This window comes from Rattus norvegicus, chromosome 2, assembly GCF_021556685.1.
Source record: "Rattus norvegicus strain SHRSP/BbbUtx chromosome 2, alternate assembly SHRSP_T2T, whole genome shotgun sequence".
Classification (NCBI taxonomy): domain Eukaryota; kingdom Metazoa; phylum Chordata; class Mammalia; order Rodentia; family Muridae; genus Rattus; species Rattus norvegicus.
Window position 1 is genome coordinate 88,235,894 of NC_141535.1, and position 18,949 is coordinate 88,254,842.

General features: G+C 38.7%; 1 protein-coding gene across 2 annotated transcripts; it reads right to left on the reverse strand.

Moving 5' to 3' along the window:
• Positions 1–2,103: 2,103 nt before the first annotated feature.
• Positions 2,104–18,821, reverse strand: LOC134478919 (leucine-rich repeat and coiled-coil domain-containing protein 1-like). 2 transcript variants are annotated; one of them, XM_087636457.1, is made up of 9 exons: positions 18,714–18,821; positions 16,470–16,667; positions 16,141–16,206; positions 15,304–15,471; positions 6,299–6,474; positions 6,000–6,200; positions 4,654–4,850; positions 2,980–3,127; positions 2,104–2,288 (listed from the first exon to the last, which is right to left on the reverse strand). In XM_087636457.1, exons 1-9 carry the CDS (start codon positions 18,763–18,765, stop codon positions 2,136–2,138), a joined length of 1,359 nt encoding a protein of 452 aa, XP_087492583.1. In that variant the 5' UTR covers positions 18,766–18,821; the 3' UTR covers positions 2,104–2,135. The 2 variants fall into 2 exon arrangements, with proteins under 2 accessions (XP_087492583.1, XP_087492585.1); XM_087636459.1 differs by lacking the exon at positions 2,104–2,288 and having other exon boundaries at positions 2,338–3,127; positions 4,613–4,850.
• Positions 18,822–18,949: the final 128 nt, after the last annotated feature.

Below are 18,949 nucleotides of genomic sequence, written 5' to 3' on the forward strand. Positions count from 1 at the left end.
TGTTCAAGAGAGCAAGGACCATGGAGGTGTATGTTCCAAACCTCCCAAATCCAAACTGGTGAGCAGTTAAGATATTTTTTCTAATATACCACAGTTAATATCTATACTATGAAATAAAGCAAAAACTATTTGCATATAGCCCAAACCAAAAGATCAAGAATGTCAAACTGCATGGTGGCAGACACCTGGAAGGCAGAGGCAGGCAGATATCTTCTGAGCCAGAGCTACATAGTGAGACACTACCTCAAACATTCAACATAACAAAACAAAACATGCCAACACTAAAAGGAATTCCAATTATAATATGAAGGGAAATAACATTTAATAAAAACAATTTCTAAAATAAGCGTTGCTTCATTCTGAAGAGAAGGGGAATCCTGTCTTCTACAGTCTCCCTGTGATACATCCTGGGATCTTTGTAAGCCTGTCATGTAATGGGGCTGTTCTGAGGAAGTTTGAGCACTGTTCCCTTTCTCATGTCATGCTTTCATTTCCTGATTAGTATTTTCTTCTATCTATTCAGAGACAGTGATCCCTAAAACACAAATGAAGATGGTGTCTTCGCGTATAATTGCTGTGAAGAGACACTATGACCAAGGCAACTCCTATAAAGGACAACATTTAATTGGGGCTGGTTTACAGGTTCAGTCCACTATCATGTCAGGAAGCACAGCAGCATATAGGCCGATATGGTGCTGGAGGAGCCTAGAGTTCTACATCTTCACACACAGGCAGCAGAAGGAGACTGTGTGCCACACTGGGCATAACTTGAGCACAGAAGACCTCAAGGACTGCCCCCACAGTGACACACTTCCTCTGGCAAGGCCATATCTCCTAAAAGTACCACTTCCCATGGGCCTAGCATTCACACACAAGATATGGGGCATACCTATTCAAACCACCACAGATGGTGACAGATAGACTCACATAAGAGCAGAGTGCACCAAAATATGCAGTCACAGTGATTTTCATAGTGAACATATTTAGGTAGCATGGCTTCTTTTTCTCTCTCACACAGGTACAACATATAAAAGAAGCAGGTAGGAGAGGCATTTTTCTGTTTTCTTTTCTTTAAGTATCAGTATCACACAACCAAATGTATAAAATAAATGAGGGATCAGGTGGGAAACTGTTTCCCTCAATTTCATATTCACATGAGATCTTGTAAGAAGAATTATCCTGTCTATAGACACAAAACTGAACTAAAACTTCCAGATCCTACTTATGACCAATACCAAGTCTGGAGACCTAGTGTTCCTCTAAAAATAAGAAAAAACAGAATCAGAAAATAACTCTGAGGAAAAACAATAACCATTTGAAGAAAGGGATAACTTAACTATTGAAATCAAAGTGGAGGGGGTTACTACAATGTATCTTTACACAATGTAATAAGAATGTACTGGAGTGAAAAACTCCTTAGGCAAATAGGAGACTGAATAGACAAGAAAAAAATAAGAAAGAATTAAGGAACTTGACCTACATAGTACCAAAGCTAACACAGGAAATGATTATGTTAAAGAGACTAGGATTCATAAACCTTAAAGAGAAATTTGCCAACGCCAGCCCTTTTTACAAATTCAGCATTGTACAAAGCATGTTACCCCTTCAAAGCACTAAATCTTCAAATCAAATGAAAGTCACATATATTCATTTTCCTAACTATCACTATTTTAAACCAAGGCATTCCTATTCCAAGTCTAGTAATTTTCGTGTTCTGAGAGACACCTTTAGACTCCTATTTTTCCCTACTTTTCTTAATTTATCTCATATATCCAGAGCACTGGTTTATCCTCCTTTCTTTCCCCACAGTGCCCCTCCCTCCATTCACTCTTCTGAAAAAGGCAGGCCTCCCAGGGATATATCAACCAAACAGAGCATTTCAAGTTTCAGAAAGAAAGTTCTAGGCGTCTCCCTCATATCGAGGCTAGACAAGGTAACCCAGTGGGAGGAAACGTGTCTCACAGCTAGGTTCCATATGCAGAGTACCTACCTCACATTTATACAGGCTCTCTGGTTGTCAGTGCAGCCTCTGTAAGCCTCTCTGAGCTAGTTAGTTGATTCTGTCAGTGTTCTTGGCCCCGCTGATCAAGGTCCTCCCCTCCTCTCTTCTGAAGGATTTGAGCCATATCTTTGCCTTACCTATCTGTGGTAATGATTGCCTGGCTGTGAACATCTTTCTTCTCATTTGCTTGCTTATGTAGCTCATCAATATAGTCCATAAGTTTCTTTTCCGTTTGCTCCGCTTTCCACCTCATCTCTCTCTCTTGGTCTAACTGTTCCACAAGGGACTAAAGAAAACAGCAATGCTTCAAAATTTGGAAAAAGTCAGCAAACTTCTCACCGCCTGAGTTGTTTCATTTATTTTACAGTAACTTATTGTAAAAAGTTACAATGAGAATTACAGTATGGACGTAAAGCGCACAGAAGAGAGTGGATATTGTTGGGTACATAATCATTTCAAATGAACATTAGCTGGTACTGTCATGATTATTATAGAAGGCAAACCTATTGTTAGATTATATTTTTTACAGTATATAGTAGAATACAATAACCAGTTCTCTAACATGTAAAATGAGGACAAGCAAATTAATATATTCAGCAAGTCTTGAATTTGTAAAATAATTTCAGCATCTCTGCATCCTTTTCCAAAACTGGGTTTCAGGAAAACTAACACGACAGTATAAAGAATACTTTTCTGAGAAAACATAGAGATTTACTTTTTTATTTCTCTCAAAGTAGGAACTATGGCTTGGGAAATAGGAACTGAGATTTTCCCAATAAAACATCATTTCAATTGATCTAGCAAATGTTAACAGCAGTGATATCACACAAAATATGGAAACTAGGAAGGGTAAAATTAGCCAATTTTCATCACTCTGACTAAACTACAAACATTTATTGCTCATGAAAAATTGGTTAACTTTCTAGGACTTTATTCTTAAATCTAAGATTCAGTTTTCTTAATTTTCTAAACCATACCCGGTAAGTGCTGTCGCTCGAAGCACTTTTGTCTACTTTAATCATGCCATTCTTCTGCTCATCTACTTCTCTTAAGTTATTACAGTTTACTAACGATGATCTTACATATAAATCTCTCAAGTAAGGCTGTCTCATTTTACGATTACAACTGCAAAGAATAAAAGGCAGGAAATAATCAAAAGTACAGTTTATGTTTTTCAATACAAACACCTGTAGCCACATATCTGGTATTTAAAATTAAGGAACTGGAGAAGTCGCTCAGTGGTAAAAATCACTGGCATTCCAGGGAAACTGGGTTCATTCCTAGCATTCACATGGCAGCTCATAACCATCTGTAACCCAGTCCCAGAGGACCTGATGCCCTCTTCTGTCATTAGCAGGCATCAGGATACAGTGTAGACATATATGCAGACAAAACACCCATACCAATACAATAAATAATTATTTTAACAAAAAATGTATTAAGTAAGGTAATAATTAACTTGGAAAAGTAATTCATGAATTTTATAAGGGATGAGCTTTTCTAATTCACTATTTAGAGTTTCAAGAGATAATGATTTTATTGTGTAGTGTTCAACAGATGCAAGATGAAATGCACTATGATCATATAATAGAAGAATTTGAAAAGGATGATTTAATTACCCTATGGCACTTGAAAGCTTAAAATTGACACAATAAACCAGAGTAAACGGATTCTATCAGTAGTCAGAATAAAAAGAAATTCTTGGGCATGTCCTAACTAAAAAGTACTAAATGTTTTTTTTTTTATCACATGGAATTTTATACATGGATTACTATGAAGAATTGAAATAACCAATGAGTACATTTAAAAAAGAATCATGCAGGTAAAATGTGGATTGTACCTACTCTGAGGTACAGTCTTTTCTTAATTGCTCATGGTTGATACCCCAGCTATGAAAATAGACATTAGATTTCTACATCTGCATATCAAAAATAATCATTTTGTTTGCCTCTGATCCTAGCTTAGTTTACTGTTTAACTAGGCCTTGGCCTCCCAGCAAGATCTGCCTACAGATAGAGTAGAAATTAGCCAATAAAACACAAGTGTATCAGATTTACTTCCTACTTCCTGCAAGTAGTATAGTGGCCTTTTGTTTGATATTATACATTAATTTCTCAAAGAGAAAGCCATCTTTTATGAGTATACAGTTCTCAAGTTCCTTCGGGGATTGGGTGTAGAACCAAGTACAGACACCAAAATCTCTAAATGCTCCCTTCATTATATAAAATGGCATAGTATTTTTATACATAACACATTTGAGTATATATTAAAGTGTTTAGACAAATTTCAATATCCAATACAATATCTGACATGATACCTAAAAAGCTAATTTATTATACTCTATATTTAAGAAATGACAAGAAAAGTTCAATGAGAAGCAATAACTTTAAAACTAGTAAATAGTTCATATTAGTAAAGATGTAATTCTTTGATTTCATTTGATCAGAGGTTGGTTGAATCCATGGATGCAGAAATATAGGATATGGGAGGCCAATAGTAGTCCAAATCTGAGCTCCCAGGGTAAGAAGGAAAAAAAAATCTTTGATGTCAATAAACTGAGAAGTTTATCATCATGAAACAGCAAGGGGGAAGCCAGTCAGTTACCCCTACCTGTGTGCTTTATTTGGACTACTAAGACCAAAGCCAAGTACCTTACAAAAGCACCATTGTTTTTATTGTGGTGCTTAATACTTTGAATAGTTCTGGTATAGTATGGGATTTTTGTTCTTCTGGAAACTTTTCTGCTGCACTTTTTTCTGTTTCCATAGTCACTTTCAGAAGTTATATCTGTGTCTCTTTTTGGTCTGAGGTCTTTCTCAGGAACATTATCTATTAAGGAATTATTAGTCTAGAACATAAAAAGAGAAAGGAAGTCTGTTAAAAGTTCTGCTCAGAATAACTAATTAAAATTTAATGCCTTCTTAAATATTAAGATACTCTATAAGATTAAAGATTTATAAATTATGTATCTTTGAAACTGAAGACAAGACATCCAGCTCTGGCACAAGAGAAAAAGGGGGAAAAGTTTTTAGCAACTCAAATCTGGGAAAATAAAAAGAAAACAAAACCAGGAAAAGATAAAACTATTTTAAAGACTTCAGAAGTGGGAAAAAAATGCTAAGACTAATTTAGCAAAAATAAACCAGAATGAGACCATGCTTCTATCTGAGACTATCAGTTTACTATGGAGAAATTTTGACTGCCAGGTATACAAGGTTAAGACGTTTGGGCTGAAAACCAAGGGAATAAAAGGCAGTTTCTAAAAGCAAATGAAATATGAATTGATACCTAACAGACAAAATTAGAGTTCAAGTCAAATCAAATTAGTGCTAAATAATAGCATGCAAACATTCATAACATTCAGCTTCCAAGTGTTCACTAGGAAGGTTTATAATGAAAAAGACAAATCAGAGTTAAGTATGGTGGTATATTACTGTAATCCCAGAATTCTAGAAGCAGAGGCAGGACGTCAAGGTCATCTGTGTTACATATTAAGAACTCATCTTAAAAAACTAAAGCAACTAAGGAAGAAAAAAACCTAGATCTCCCATCAACTGTCATTAGGGACACAGAACACAGCAGCAACTCTGAAAAATCTGGCAGGCCTCCAAATCAATCTAGGGATGAGGAACTGCACATGTGGGTATCCAGCCAAGAGGATTCAAAACACACATCCAATTCAAATCCTGAATGGTAGCATTATAGTAGTGTCATTCAGCTGCCATGGAAACACTAGTCAAATGTCTATGAACTGATATCACATATAGAAAACAAGAAAGTACTATTGCAATACAGGTACTGACACCCATGAAGGAAGGCAACAAAGAAAATGAGTGAAAACCATCTCCCGTTGTTTTCTGCCACTGTTACTGTACATAATTCTATTTTTGTAAAGAAAAAATACAGATACAGTCAATATGATGTTTCTGGTTGGTCACCTTATGTACAATTTCTACTTTATATTCTTAACTACTTTTTCTTCAATAAAATACATTACTTCGTTGAACAGCTGTAGGATTTGATCATCTAATTTCTGAAGTTTCATCTCATTTTGAAAATTGTTTTCATGATTATTTTTTTCTGGTTCAGCTGAACACGCAGATAAAAGTGAGGTCAAAACATTTTCTTCTGGTGCACTTGTAAATTCCTCCAAAGGAGGCAACACATCTATTGGTGGTGCTGACATATTATCAACGACCTATGACACAGAAACAAACCAAAGTCCTTTAAAGTTCATATTCTGATTCATTAACTCTTGACGCTATCATTTCTCTTAGAAAACCATTAATACTTTACCTCATCTTCACTTATATTCAGGGGGGAATCAGAAGAAACTAAATTATCCAAAAGACCTTCGAAGCATTGTAGGTGTGATGAGTTTATCTCTTCCAAACTTACTGGCTCACCAAATATATTCTTGCAGTCTAAGATTCTCGGGTGTGGTAAAGTCTGGAGAATGATTGCTCGGTACCCTGGGAAACAAAGAGTTCAAAATCAAAGCATAAATACTTTAAGAGATTATGTCTAAAACCAACCAAGCTACTAGGTATATTGCCTGAATATCAGTCCCATGATGTACTAATAAACTGAGAATAAACATTATGAACTCAACATCTTCAACATGCAGTCAGTAAATACAGAAGAGGCAAAGCGGTCCTGCCTTATCCCAAGCACCATTCCTGATAAAGCCAGATCACTGAACCATAAGTGTGAAAAATTATGTCAGGATTATAAATGCATGAAACCAACAGAATTCTACTCTGAGAAGGATGATAAACAGAGCTTTTGCTTAGTTTAATATGACAATCATAAATGAATTAGAATTGTGATGTGAGTGGCAGAATTCCCCATAGTGAGACATTAGTGAAAGAGCTCACTTTTTCTTCTTAATTACTCATCATTAATATTAGGATATGTAATATGTCATGTATTAAATAAAAATATATTCACTAAAGAACAATTAAATGAGAAATCTGTCAAATTACCTTTACATTGTTATGAAACCAATGACCCAGATTTTCTGGAAGAGCAGCCAGTGCTCTTAACCATCAAGCCCTCTCTCTAATGATTCATTCAATTCCTCCCTCTTTTTTTTATCTTTTTTTTAATTACATTTTTTTATTAACTTGAGTATTTCTTATATACATTTCGAGTGTTATTCCCTTTCCCGGTATCCGGGCAAACATCACCCTCCCCCCTCCCCTTCCTTATGGGTGTTCCCCTCCCAACCCTCCCCCCATTGCCGCCCTCCCCCCCAAAGTCTAGTTCACTGGCGGTTCAGTCTTAGCAGGGCCCAGGGCTTCCCCTTCCACTGGTGCTCTTACTAGGATATTCATTGCTACCTATGAGGTCAGAGTCCAGGATCAGTCCATGTACAGTCTTTAGGTAGTGGCTTAGTCCCTGGAAGCTCTGGTTGCTTGGCATTGTTGTGCATATGGGGTCTCGAGCCCCTTCAAGCTCTTCCAGTTCTTTCTCTGATTCCTTCAACGGGGGTCCTATTCTCAGTTCAGTGGTTTGCTGCTGGCATTCGCCTCTGTATTTGCTGTATTCTGGCTGTGTCTCTAAGGAGCATCTACATCCGGCTCCTGTCGGCCTGCACTTCTTTGCTTCATCCATCTTGTCTAATTGGGTGGCTGTATATGTATGGGACACATGTGGGGCAGGCTCTGAATGGGTGTTCCTTCAGTCTCTGTTTTAACCTTTGCCTCTCCCTTCCCTGCCAAGGGTATTCTTTTTCCTCATTTAAAGAAGGAGTGAAGCATTCACATTTTGATCATCCGTCTTGAGTTTCGTTTGTTCTAGGGATCTAGGGTAATTCAAGCATTTGGGCTAATAGCCACATATCAATGAGTGCATACCATGTATGTCTTTCTGTGATTGGGTTAGCTCACTCAGGATGATATTTTCAAGTTCCAACCATTTGCCTATGAATTTCATAAATTCGTTGTTTTTGATAGCTGAGTAATATTCCATTGTGTAGATGTACCACATTTTCTGTATCCATTCCTCTGTTGAAGGGCATCTGGGTTCTTTCCAGTTTCTGGCTATTATAAATAAGGCTGCGATGAACATAGTGGAGCACGTGTCTCTTTTATATGTTGAGGCATCTTTTGGGTATATGCCCAAGAGAGGAGTAGCTGGATCCTCAGGCAGTTCAATGTCCAATTTTCTGAGGAACCTCCAGACTGATTTCCAGAATGGTTTTACCAGTCTGCAATCCCACCAACAATGGAGGAGTGTTCCTCTTTCTCCACATCCTCGCCAGCATCTGCTGTCACTTGAGTTTTTGATCTTAGCCATTCTCACTGGTGTGAGGTGAAATCTCAGTGTTGTTTTGATTTGCATTTCCCTTATGACTAAAGATGTTGAACATTTCTTTAGGTGTTTCTCAGCCATTCGGCATTGCTCTGCTGTGAATTCTTTGTTTACCTCTGAACCCCATTTTTTAATAGGGTTATTTGTTTCCCTGCGGTCTAACTTCTTGAGTTCTTTGTATATTTTGGATATAAGGTCTCTATCTGTTGTAGGATTGGTAAAGATCTTTTCCCAATCTGTTGGTTGCTGTTTTGTCCTAACCACAGTGTCCTTTGCCTTACAGAAGCTTTGCAGTTTTATGAGATCCCATTTGTCGATTCTTGATCTTAGAGCGTAAGCCATTGGTGTTTTGTTCAGGAAATTTTTTCCAGTGCCCATGTGTTCCAGATGCTTCCCTAGTTTTTCTTCTATTAGTTTGAGTGTTTCTGGTTTGATGTGGAGGTCCTTGATCCACTTGGACTTTAGCTTTGTACAGGGTGATAAGCATGGATCGATCTGCATTCTTCTACATGTTGCCCTCCAGTTGAACCAGCATCATTTGCTGAAAATGCTATCTTTTTTCCATTGGATGGTTTTGGCTCCTTTGTCAAAAATCAAGTGACCATATGTGTGTGGGTTCATTTCTGGGTCTTCAATTCTATTCCATGGGTCTATCTGTCTGTCTCTGTACCAATACCATGCAGTTTTTATCACTATTGCTCTGTAATACTGCTTGAGTTCAGGGATTGTGATTCCCCCTGAAGTCCTTTTATTGTTGAGGATAGCTTTAGCTATCCTGGGTTTTTTGTTATTCCAGATGAATTTGCAAATTGTTCTGTCTAACTCTTTGAAGAATTGGATTGGTATTTTGATGGGGATTGCATTGAATCTGTAGATTGCTTTTGGTAAAATGGCCATTTTTACTATATTAATCCTGCCAATCCATGAGCATGGGAGATCTTTCCATCTTCTGAGGTCTTCTTCAATTTCTTTCCTCAGTGTCTTGAAGTTCTTATTGTACAGATCTTTTACTTGCTTGGTTAAAGTCACACCGAGGTACTTTATATTATTTGGGTCTATTATGAAGGGTGTCGTTTCCCTAATTTCTTTCTCGGCTTGTTTCTCTTTTGTATAGAGGAAGGCAACTGATTTGAGTTAATTTTATACCCAGCCACTTTGCTGAAGTTGTTTATCAGCTTTAGTAGTTCTCTGGTGGAACTTTTGGGATCACTTAAATATACTATCATGTCATCTGCAAATAGTGATATTTTGACCTCTTCTTTTCCGATCTGTATCCCCTTGATCTCCTTTTGTTGTCTGATTGCTCTGGCTAGCACTTCAAGAACTATATTGAATAAGTAGGGAGAGAGTGGGCAGCCTTGTCTAGTCCCTGATTTTAGTGGGAGTGCTTCAAGTTTCTCTCCATTTAGTTTAATGTTAGCAACTGCTTTGCTGTATATGGCTTTTACTATGTTTAGGTATGGACCTTGAATTCCTATTCTTTCAAGGACTTTTATCATGAAGGGGTGTTGAATTTTGTCAAATGCTTTCTCAGCATCTAATGAAATGATCATGTGGTTTTGTTCTTTCAGTTTGTTTATATAATGTATCACGTTGATGGTTTTCCGTATATTAAACCATCCCTGCATGCCTGGGATGAAGCCTACTTGATCATGGTGGATGATTGTTTTGATGTGCTCTTGAATTTGGTTTGCCAGAATTTTATTGAGTATTTTTGCGTCTATATTCATAGGGGAAATGGGTCTGAAGTTCTCTTTCTTTGTTGTGTCTTTGTGTGGTTTAGGTATAAGTGTAATTGTGGCTTCGTAGAAGGTATTCGGTAGTGCTCCTTCTGTTTCAATTTTGTGGAATAGTTTGGATAATATTGGTATGAGGTCTTCCATGAAGGTTTGATAGAATTCTGCACTAAACCCATCTGGACCTAGGCTCTTTTTGGTTGGGAGACCTTTAATGACTGCTTCTATTTCCTTAGGAGTTATGGGGTTGTTTAACTGGTTTATCTGTTCCTGATTTAACTTCGGTACCTGGTATCTGTCTAGGAAATTGTCCATTTCCTGAAGATTTTCAAGTTTTGTTCAATATAGGCTTTTATAGTAAGATCTGATGATTTTTTGAATTTCCTCTGAATCTGTAGTTATGTCTCCCTTTTCATTTCTGATTTTGTTAATTTGCACGCACTCTCTGTGTCCTCTCGTTAGTCTGGCTAAGGGTTTATCTATCTTGTTGATTTTCTCAAAGAAACAACGTTTGGTTCTGTTGATTCTTTCTATGGTCCTTTTTGTTTCTACTTGGTTGATTTCAGCTCTGAGTTTGATTATTTCCTGCCTTCTACTCCTCCTGGGTGTATTTGCTTCTTTTTGTTCTAGAGCTTTTAGGTGTGCTGTCAAGCTGCTGACATATGCTCTTTCCTGTTTCTTTCTGCAGGCACTCAGCGCTATGTGTTTTCCTCTTAGCACAGCTTTCATTGTGTCCCATAAGTTTGGGTATGTTGTACCTTCATTTTCATTAAATTCTAAAAAGTTTTTAATTTCTTTCTTTATTTCTTCCTTGACCAGGTTATCATTGAGTAGAGCATTGTTCAATTTCCACGTATATGTGGGCATTCTTCCGTTATTGTTATTGAAGACCAGTTTTAGGCCGTGGTGGTCCGGTAGCACGCATGGGATTATTTCTATTTTTCTCTACCTGTTGAGGCCCGTTTTTTGACCAATTATATGGTCAATTTTGGAGAAAGTACCATGAGGAGCTGAGAAGAAGGTATATCCTTCTGCTTTAGGATAGAATGTTCTATAAATATCCGTTAAGTCCATTTGGCTCATGACATCTCTTAGTCTGTCTACATCTCTGTTTAATTTCTGTTTCCATGATCTGTCCATTGATGAGAGTTGGTGTTGAAATCTCCCACTATTATTGTGTGAGGTGCAATGTATGTTTTGAGCTTTAGTAAGGTTTCTTTTACGTATGTAGGTGCCCTTGTATTTGGGGCATAGATATTTAGGATTGAGAGTTCATCTTGGTGGATTTTTCCTTTGATGAATATGAAGTGTCCTTCCTTATCTTTTTTGATGACTTTTAGTTGGAAATTGATTTTATTTGATATTAGAATGGCTACTCCAGCTTGCTTCTTCTGACCATTGGCTTGGAAAGTTGTTTTCCAGCCTTTCACTCTGAGGTAGTGTCTGTCTTTGTCTCTGAGGTGTGTTTCCTGTAGGCAGCAGAATGCAGGGTCCTCATTGTGTATCCAGTTTGTTAATCTATTTGTTTTTAATGGGGAATTGAGGCCATTGATGTTGAGAGATATTAAGGAATAGTGATTATTGCTTCCCATTATATTCATATTTGGATGTGACATTATGTTTGTGTGCTTTCATTTTCTTTGTTTTGTTGCCAAGACGATTAGTTTCTTGCTTCTTCTAGGGTATAGCTTGCCTCCTTATTTTGGGCTTTACCATTTATTATCCTTTGTAGTGCTGGATTTGTAGAAAGATATTGTGTAAATTTGGTTTTGTCATGGAATAACTTGGTTTCTCCATGTATGTTAATTGAGAGTTTTGCAGGATACAGTAACCTGGGCTGGCATTGTGTTCTCTTAGGGTCTGTATGACATCAGTCCAGGATCTTCTGGCCTTTATAGTTTCTGGCGAGACGTCTGGTGTGATTCTGATAGGTCTGCCTTTACATGTTACTTGACATTTTTCCCTTACTGCTTTTAACATTCTTTCTTTATTTTGTGCGTTTGGTGTTTTGACTATTATGTGACGGGAGGTGTTTCTTTTCTGGTCCAATCTATTTGGAGTTCTGTAGGCTTCTTGTATGCCTATGGGTATCTCTTTTTTTAGGTTAGGGAAGTTTTCTTCTATAATTTTGTTGAAGATATTTACTGGTCCTTTGAGCTGGGAGTCTTCACTCTCTTCTATACCTATTATCCTTAGGTTTGATCTTCTCATTGAGTCCTGGATTTCCTGTATGTTTTGGACCAGTAGCTTTTTCCAGTTTACATTATCTTTGACTGTTGAGTCAATGATTTCTATGGAATCTTCTGCTCCTGAGATTCTCTCTTCCATCTCTTGTATTCTGTTGGTGAAGCTTGTATCTACAGCTCCTTTTCTCTTCCTTTGGTTTTCTATATCCAGGGTTGTTTCCATGTGTTCTTTCTTGATTGCTTCTATTTCCATTTTTAATTCCTTCAACTGTTTGATTGTGTTTTCCTGGAATTCTTTCAGGGATTTTTGTGACTCCTCTCTATGGGCTTCTACTTGTTTATTTATGTTTTCCTGGAATTCTTTCAGGGATTTTTGCGATTCCTTTCTGTAGGCTTCTACTTGTTTATTAATGTTTTCCTGTGTTTCTCTAAGGTCGTTCTTCACGTCTTTCTTGAAGTCCTCCAGCATCATGATCAAATATGATTTTGAAACTAGATCTTGCTTTTCTGGTGTGTTTGGATATTCCACATTTGTTTTAGTGGGAGAATTGGGCTCCGATGATGCCATGCAGTCTTGGTTTCTGTTGCTTGGGTTCCTGCGCTTGCCTCTTGCCATCAGATTATCTCTAGTGTTACTTTGTTCTGCTATTTCTGACAGTGGCTAGACTGTCCTATAAGCCTGTGTGTCAGGACTGCTGTAGACCTGTTTTCCTCTCTTTCAGTCAGTTATAGGGACAGAGTGTTCTGCTTTCGGGCGTGTAGTTTTTCCTCTCTACAGGTCTTCTGCTGTTCCTGTGGGCCTGTGTCTTGAGTTCACCAGGCAGGTGACTTGCAGCAGAAAAGTTGGTCTTACCTGTGGTCCTGAGGCTCAAGTTTGCTCGCGGGGTGCTGCCCTCGGGCTCTCTGTGGCGGCAGCAACCAGGAAGATCTGCACCGCCCTTTCCGGGAGCTTCAGTGCATCAGGGTTCCAGATGGCCTTTGGTGTTTTCCTGTGGCGTCCGAGATGTATGTGCAGAGAGCAGTCTCTTCTGGTTTCCCAGGCTTGTCTGCCTCTCTGAATGTTTAGCTCTCCCTCCCACTGGATTTGGGTGCAGAGAACTGTTTATCCGGTCTTTTTCCTTCAGGTTCCTGTGGTGTCTCAGGCAGGGGTCCTGCCGCTCTTGGGCCCTCCCCCACGGGAGCCCAGAGGCCTTATACAGTTTCCTCTTGGGCCAGGGATGTGGGCAGGGGTGGGCAGTGTTGGTGGTCTCTTCCGCTCTGCAGCCTCAGGAGTGCCCACCTGACCAGGCGGTTGGGTCTCTCTCCCACGGGGTCTGGGAGCAGAGAGCTGCTGCCAATTCCTCCTTCTTTTAATGTGTGTAGATCAATGGACAACTTGTGGGAATCATTTGTCTTCTTTAACCATGGGGATCCCAGGAACTGAACTCAGGGCATCAGGCTTGGTGGAAAGTTATATTATCTCATTAACCACTTGAGTAACTTCAATACTAATTATTTCTCAAAAGGATCAACTAAGTGGTTGAAAAAAAAAGAGTGTGACCTACAAAACCAAGGACAGAACATTTTTATAAAAGATTTATTTTATTCATTTGAGTGTTGCCTCTGCATGTATGTGCCACATGAATGCTTGGTGACTATAAAAAAGGGGACATTAGATTTCCTGGAAGTGCAGTTATGTATAATTGTGAGCCACCATATGGTTGCTGGGAAATGGACTTGTAAGTTTAAGCGCTCAAGACACATTAATGAATTCACATTGTATAAACCTCAAAAGCTACAAATCAGAGATTCCCCAATACTCACTTCCTGCTTTTAAGTCCTGTTACCAGGAGTTACTGTGCAATCTCCTAGATGTCATACACATTAATATATAGGCATGCTATTTTTAAGTATATATGTAGGATAAAGGGTGGTGTTAGTTTTTACATAAATTATACTTGCTTTTGTTTCTCTTAGTATAGCTGGGGATAAAGGACCAGCTATAGTGGATAGAAATATTCTATTTTCTCTTTTCATGGTGACATAATATTATAATACTAGAATCTAACTGCGGTGGTTTGAATAAAAATAAAATCCCTATGGACCACTATAGGTTCATAGGGATTGGCACTATCAAGAGGTATGATCTTATTGGGGTAGGTGTGGCTTTATTAGCAGAAGTGTGTCACTAGGAGCTGGGCTTTGAGGTTTCATACGCTCAAGCTGACCCTGTGTGGCTCACATTCTCTTCCTGCTGCCTATGGATCTAGATGTAGAACTCTCAGCTCTATCTCCAGCACCATGTCTACCTGCATGCCACCATTCTTCATGCCATGAGTATAATGGACTAAACCTCTGAGCTATAAGCCGGTCCCAATTAAATGCAATCTTTGAATCCCTGCCTATATTAAGAGAAAGAAAAGCAAGGAAATGTTGCCATGATCATGGTGTCCCTTCACAGCAGTAAAACCCCAACTAAGACAAAACCATAGTAATAAAAATGTGAAATATTCACCATCAAATATATAAACTATCTAAATAATACCACTAACCTATGTACCCTGCTGGGGATGCAGCTAACCTAGTAAAGTGTTTGCCTCAGTGCATGATACCTGGGGACAATTCCGATGGTACCTTGGGTTCAATTCGTAGCACCACTTAGCTGGGCATAGAGGTGTATGACCATGATCCCAGGACTCCAGAGGGAGGTTTATGCTTATCCTGTACTACACATCAAATTTGAAGCCAGCCTAGGGTGTAAGAGATACTGTCTTAGGGAAAAAAGAAGAGAAGAAAGAAAGGAGGGAGGGAGGGAGAAGGGAGGGAATCCTACACACTTTAAACATAGAAGCAATTTAGTTTTCCAATAAATTCTTTATGTTTCCCTAAACATACACATGTGTGTGTGTTTACACACACACACACACACACACACACACACACACACAGACACACACACACAGACACACACACACACACACAGACACATGGAAATCTTAAGAGTAAAATAAAGGGATCATAACTTCAGAAAATAAATGCTTTCATATTTAAGTATTAGAAATGCATTTAATTAACTATTTCATACCTGGTACAAGACAGATAGGATTACCTTCTCCATCTTTCTCTAAAATAAGATTGGTTAGGAAGTGTAATCCTACTGTACACTGAAGTAAGTGATGGATGCTATCTATATAATTACTATGTAGGTCAATATATCTAAGTTTATACTTTAGTCCATGAAGGGGGATCAACCCTGCAACAGGAAAAAAAATGTTTTAAGGCAAAGAAACAGCATATGAGGATAATTAGTAAAATTCTGTTACTTCTAACAAGTAATTCTAAAAATTGTAAATCAGTTATATCACTTTCATAAAAGATAATAATTTCAAAATCTTCTTAGAAATGCAGAGCACATGAAAAACTGATTTTAACTTTTAAGATACAAGTTCCTGGAAATGTCCATATCTATATTCTATAATGTAGTAGTCACTAGTTGTTTTTATATTTAAATTAATATTTAATTAAATACTCAGTGCCTTGTACCACCAGTCAAATTTCAAGTCAATAGTCGCATCTGGTTACCAGTAGCCGTGTAGGAGGGCACCAAAGCTTTCTTCACATCTGATCTTCTACTGCCCCTTACTATGTGAGTACAGTACATAATCATTGAAGCTTAAGCAGAACCCTCCTAAAGTAAGCTTTCCTCACTTTAGCTTTTTCTGCTACTGATCAGAGTTGCCTTCATTTCTGTTTTATTCAGGTATTATTTTGGCAGCAACAAAAGTTTTAGATAAAACTTTAGATAAAACTCAGATAAAACACTTGGTCATTATTATCATTTGACGTAGTTTTCCAACAGTGAGCTAAGTCCTCAGAGCCTACAAAGCTTCAGCATTATGGAAATATGAACGAATCTACTTACCGCTGAGATCACTTATGTGATTATAAGACAAATTCAGTCTAATCAGATTTACCAGTGCTTCGAGTCCTAAAAAAGAGGGAGAAAGTACATAGCCTTTATAAGGTTTAAATAAAGAATCAGCACTGTTTCACATTGATAGTGAAATCAACTGCCATTTGGGGAGTTATTTATTTGGTTTTATGGAAAAAATGCATTTGTAGTTTTAGGGTCAATTTTCAAAAGTTTATGATTCTATTAATTCCATTCATTGGAAGAAAATACACACATAATTTTATTTTTTACTTTTTCTTTCTCCTCACAGAAAATGCCCCATGTAATTGTTTACAAACCTTCCACTCTTGTGATCAAATTGCAGGACAAGTTTAAAGTGCATAGCTTTGTCAGTGTGTTCAGGCCTTCAATTTGACTTATTTGATTGGATGACAGATCCAAATGTCGCAGGTTCCAAATGTGGTCAATGGATGTGATCTTGGAGATGTTATTACAATGCAAATTGATGGCATGAAGGGAGGAATCTAAAGATAACTCTGATATATCATAAAAGAAAACATAAAAACATATTTAGAAGCATAACCAAATAGAATTAAGTAGGTAACTATAATGAATATTTGCTCTACTCACTTCAGAAAAAAAAATCTGTCTTAGACTCCCTTCCTTTCCTACCCAACTTGTGTCCTTATCAAGACCAATGTGTACTGACCAAATATCCTTGCATGTGCAGCCTTCTACTAGAGTTTGGCAGGCTTATTAAGAGGAGCATTCTTAGAGAAAACTGACCCTCTTCTGGTAGCTAAAAATGAGCAACTGCAAGCTTTAAAGGTATTTTCTTTCTTAATTTTCAAACTCTTAAGTGGTTGGTGTATGGTTATGACAGTTAAACAGACCAAGAGTGACCTGACATGAATCTGGATCTTATGCATGAGTTTATAACTTTTTTTTCTTTACTGCCAATGATAGCTAGTTAGTGAGAATGTAATTGATTTCCAAAAAATAATAATAATAATAAAAAACAAAACAAAAACAAAAACTCACTAATTATTGCTCTTCTCAGTGGAAAGGCTCAGGTCCTCTCTAACTGCAAGTTGGAATGCATTTCCTCTAAACAGAAATCATCTCTTTACTCCCTAAATAACCACTTATAAGTTAAACTTGCTGAATAGAACATTATTTCCAAAGAACTATAGTGTGTTGTTCAGAGGTGCTAAAAGTAGTTTGAACAGTACACACAATGTTAAGGGCATCTGTGGTAGACTTTTGTGCTGGCTAGTATAAAGTTGCCGGACACATTTGCAAACCTCAAAACACCAATTTCTAAAGCTGTCTAAAGTATTTCCCGATTATCTAGCTTCTATCATTTACAGAATTATTTAAGGACAGATTTTGTGCTATTACTATACGCTGTTAATTGCAATCTGTTTTACGTTGAATTTAATTGTTCACTAGTTGCACTGTCAAATTATATAATGTATCTAAAATATAAATTCTTAGATTCATTGCTTAGTAGAAAAAAACGATCTTGCCTAATTGCTGTGGTGATGAGTATTAACACATAAACATTCACATAGACATCATCCTCGAAGTGCTAACCATTATTAAATATAAATGTAAGCATTCTTTTGAAAAACCTCTTCATTGGCAACCCTTAGATCAGGACTGGAACTAAGCTGTTTTCATTATATTATAAATACCAGGGTTCAGACGGAATGGAGCAGGTACCTCCCCAAAGACACAGAGACTACTGTAATGGAAATGCCTGGATCTCAGAAATAGCTAGCTGTCCAGTGAAACTCAAGAAAGGGTCTAGGTTGAACTGGTAAACTGGGCTCAAAGAATATGGAAAATCAAGGGGCCAGAAAAAACACTGAATGGTCTGGGCAACATAAAACAGGATCAGCTAAAAGAGTTACATTTGGTACCTACAACAAGTATATGGATATTGGATTATGCCTTAGTAAAAGAACTTAAAAAACGGATGAGAATTGAGGTAAGAGGTGTAAGCAGGGTACAGAAAAGGCTTGCTGTGCTGCTAGCTTGGGATGCAAGCCCTAGGGCCACTTCTCAGGCTCAGGAAAGGAGACCAGGAAGAGGAACAGCAAGAGTGAGCGAAAGTGGGGCTGAGACGAGGGGAAGGAGGAAGCCTGGGCACGGCAGGGGGTTAAGAAAGAACAGGAGGCTCCCATGGGTGAGGGAAAGAAAGACACCCCAGGATCTGCGGAGAGGATAAGAAGAACCCCGGCTTCCGCAGTGAGTCTGGAGGAATTCCTAGTTCGGCAGGGAGGAGGCCAGGGCCGCGCTGGGAGGACAGGGAGGAGCTCCAAGACGTTCTGGGAGGATAGAGTGGAGCCCCGGGCGGTGCAGGGAGAACAGAGAGGAGGAGCCCCCAGGCGGTGCTAAGAGAGGGCAGAGAGGAGTCCCTGGCCACGCTGGGAGGAGAGAGGAACCCCAGGCTATGCTGGGGGAAGAGGGAAGAGGCCCAGGATGTGCTGGGAGGATACGAGGAATCCGCTACCCCCCAACCACCCCCCAACCCCGAAGCCTGCCAATCCGAGGTCCGACCAGGTGGCGGCTGCTACCTGTGCAGGCCTTTGTCCATGAAACACACATCCTCGCAGCTGCTGTCGCCATCCTCCGGTTCGATTTCCGTACATGCCGCCGCCTCCATGGTACCAGCGACGGGGAGTGGGTGTTAATTGGCGCCCAGCGCTGGGTCCCAGCTTGCTCACGCCTCCAAGTGCCGGAGCGGGGCGTGGGCAAGGGGCGGGGCGAGGACTTTCTAACCGCCCCGCCCGCCGCACTTTCCTGCTTTGCG

Bases quoted from the DNA above. Each gene is read 5' to 3' on its own strand.
- LOC134478919 (XM_087636457.1), bottom strand. From the start codon at position 18,765: ATGGCGACAGCAGCTGCGAGGATGTGTGTTTCATGGACAAAGGCCTGC. The intron at 15,472-16,140 runs GTAAGTAGATTC...TTCCTGTTGCAG, and splicing joins TCACATAAGTGATCTCAGCG to GGTTGATCCCCCTTCATGGA. The intron at 4,851-5,999 runs GTAATGTATTTT...TTTATGTTCTAG, and splicing joins TCCTACAGCTGTTCAACGAA to ACTAATAATTCCTTAATAGA.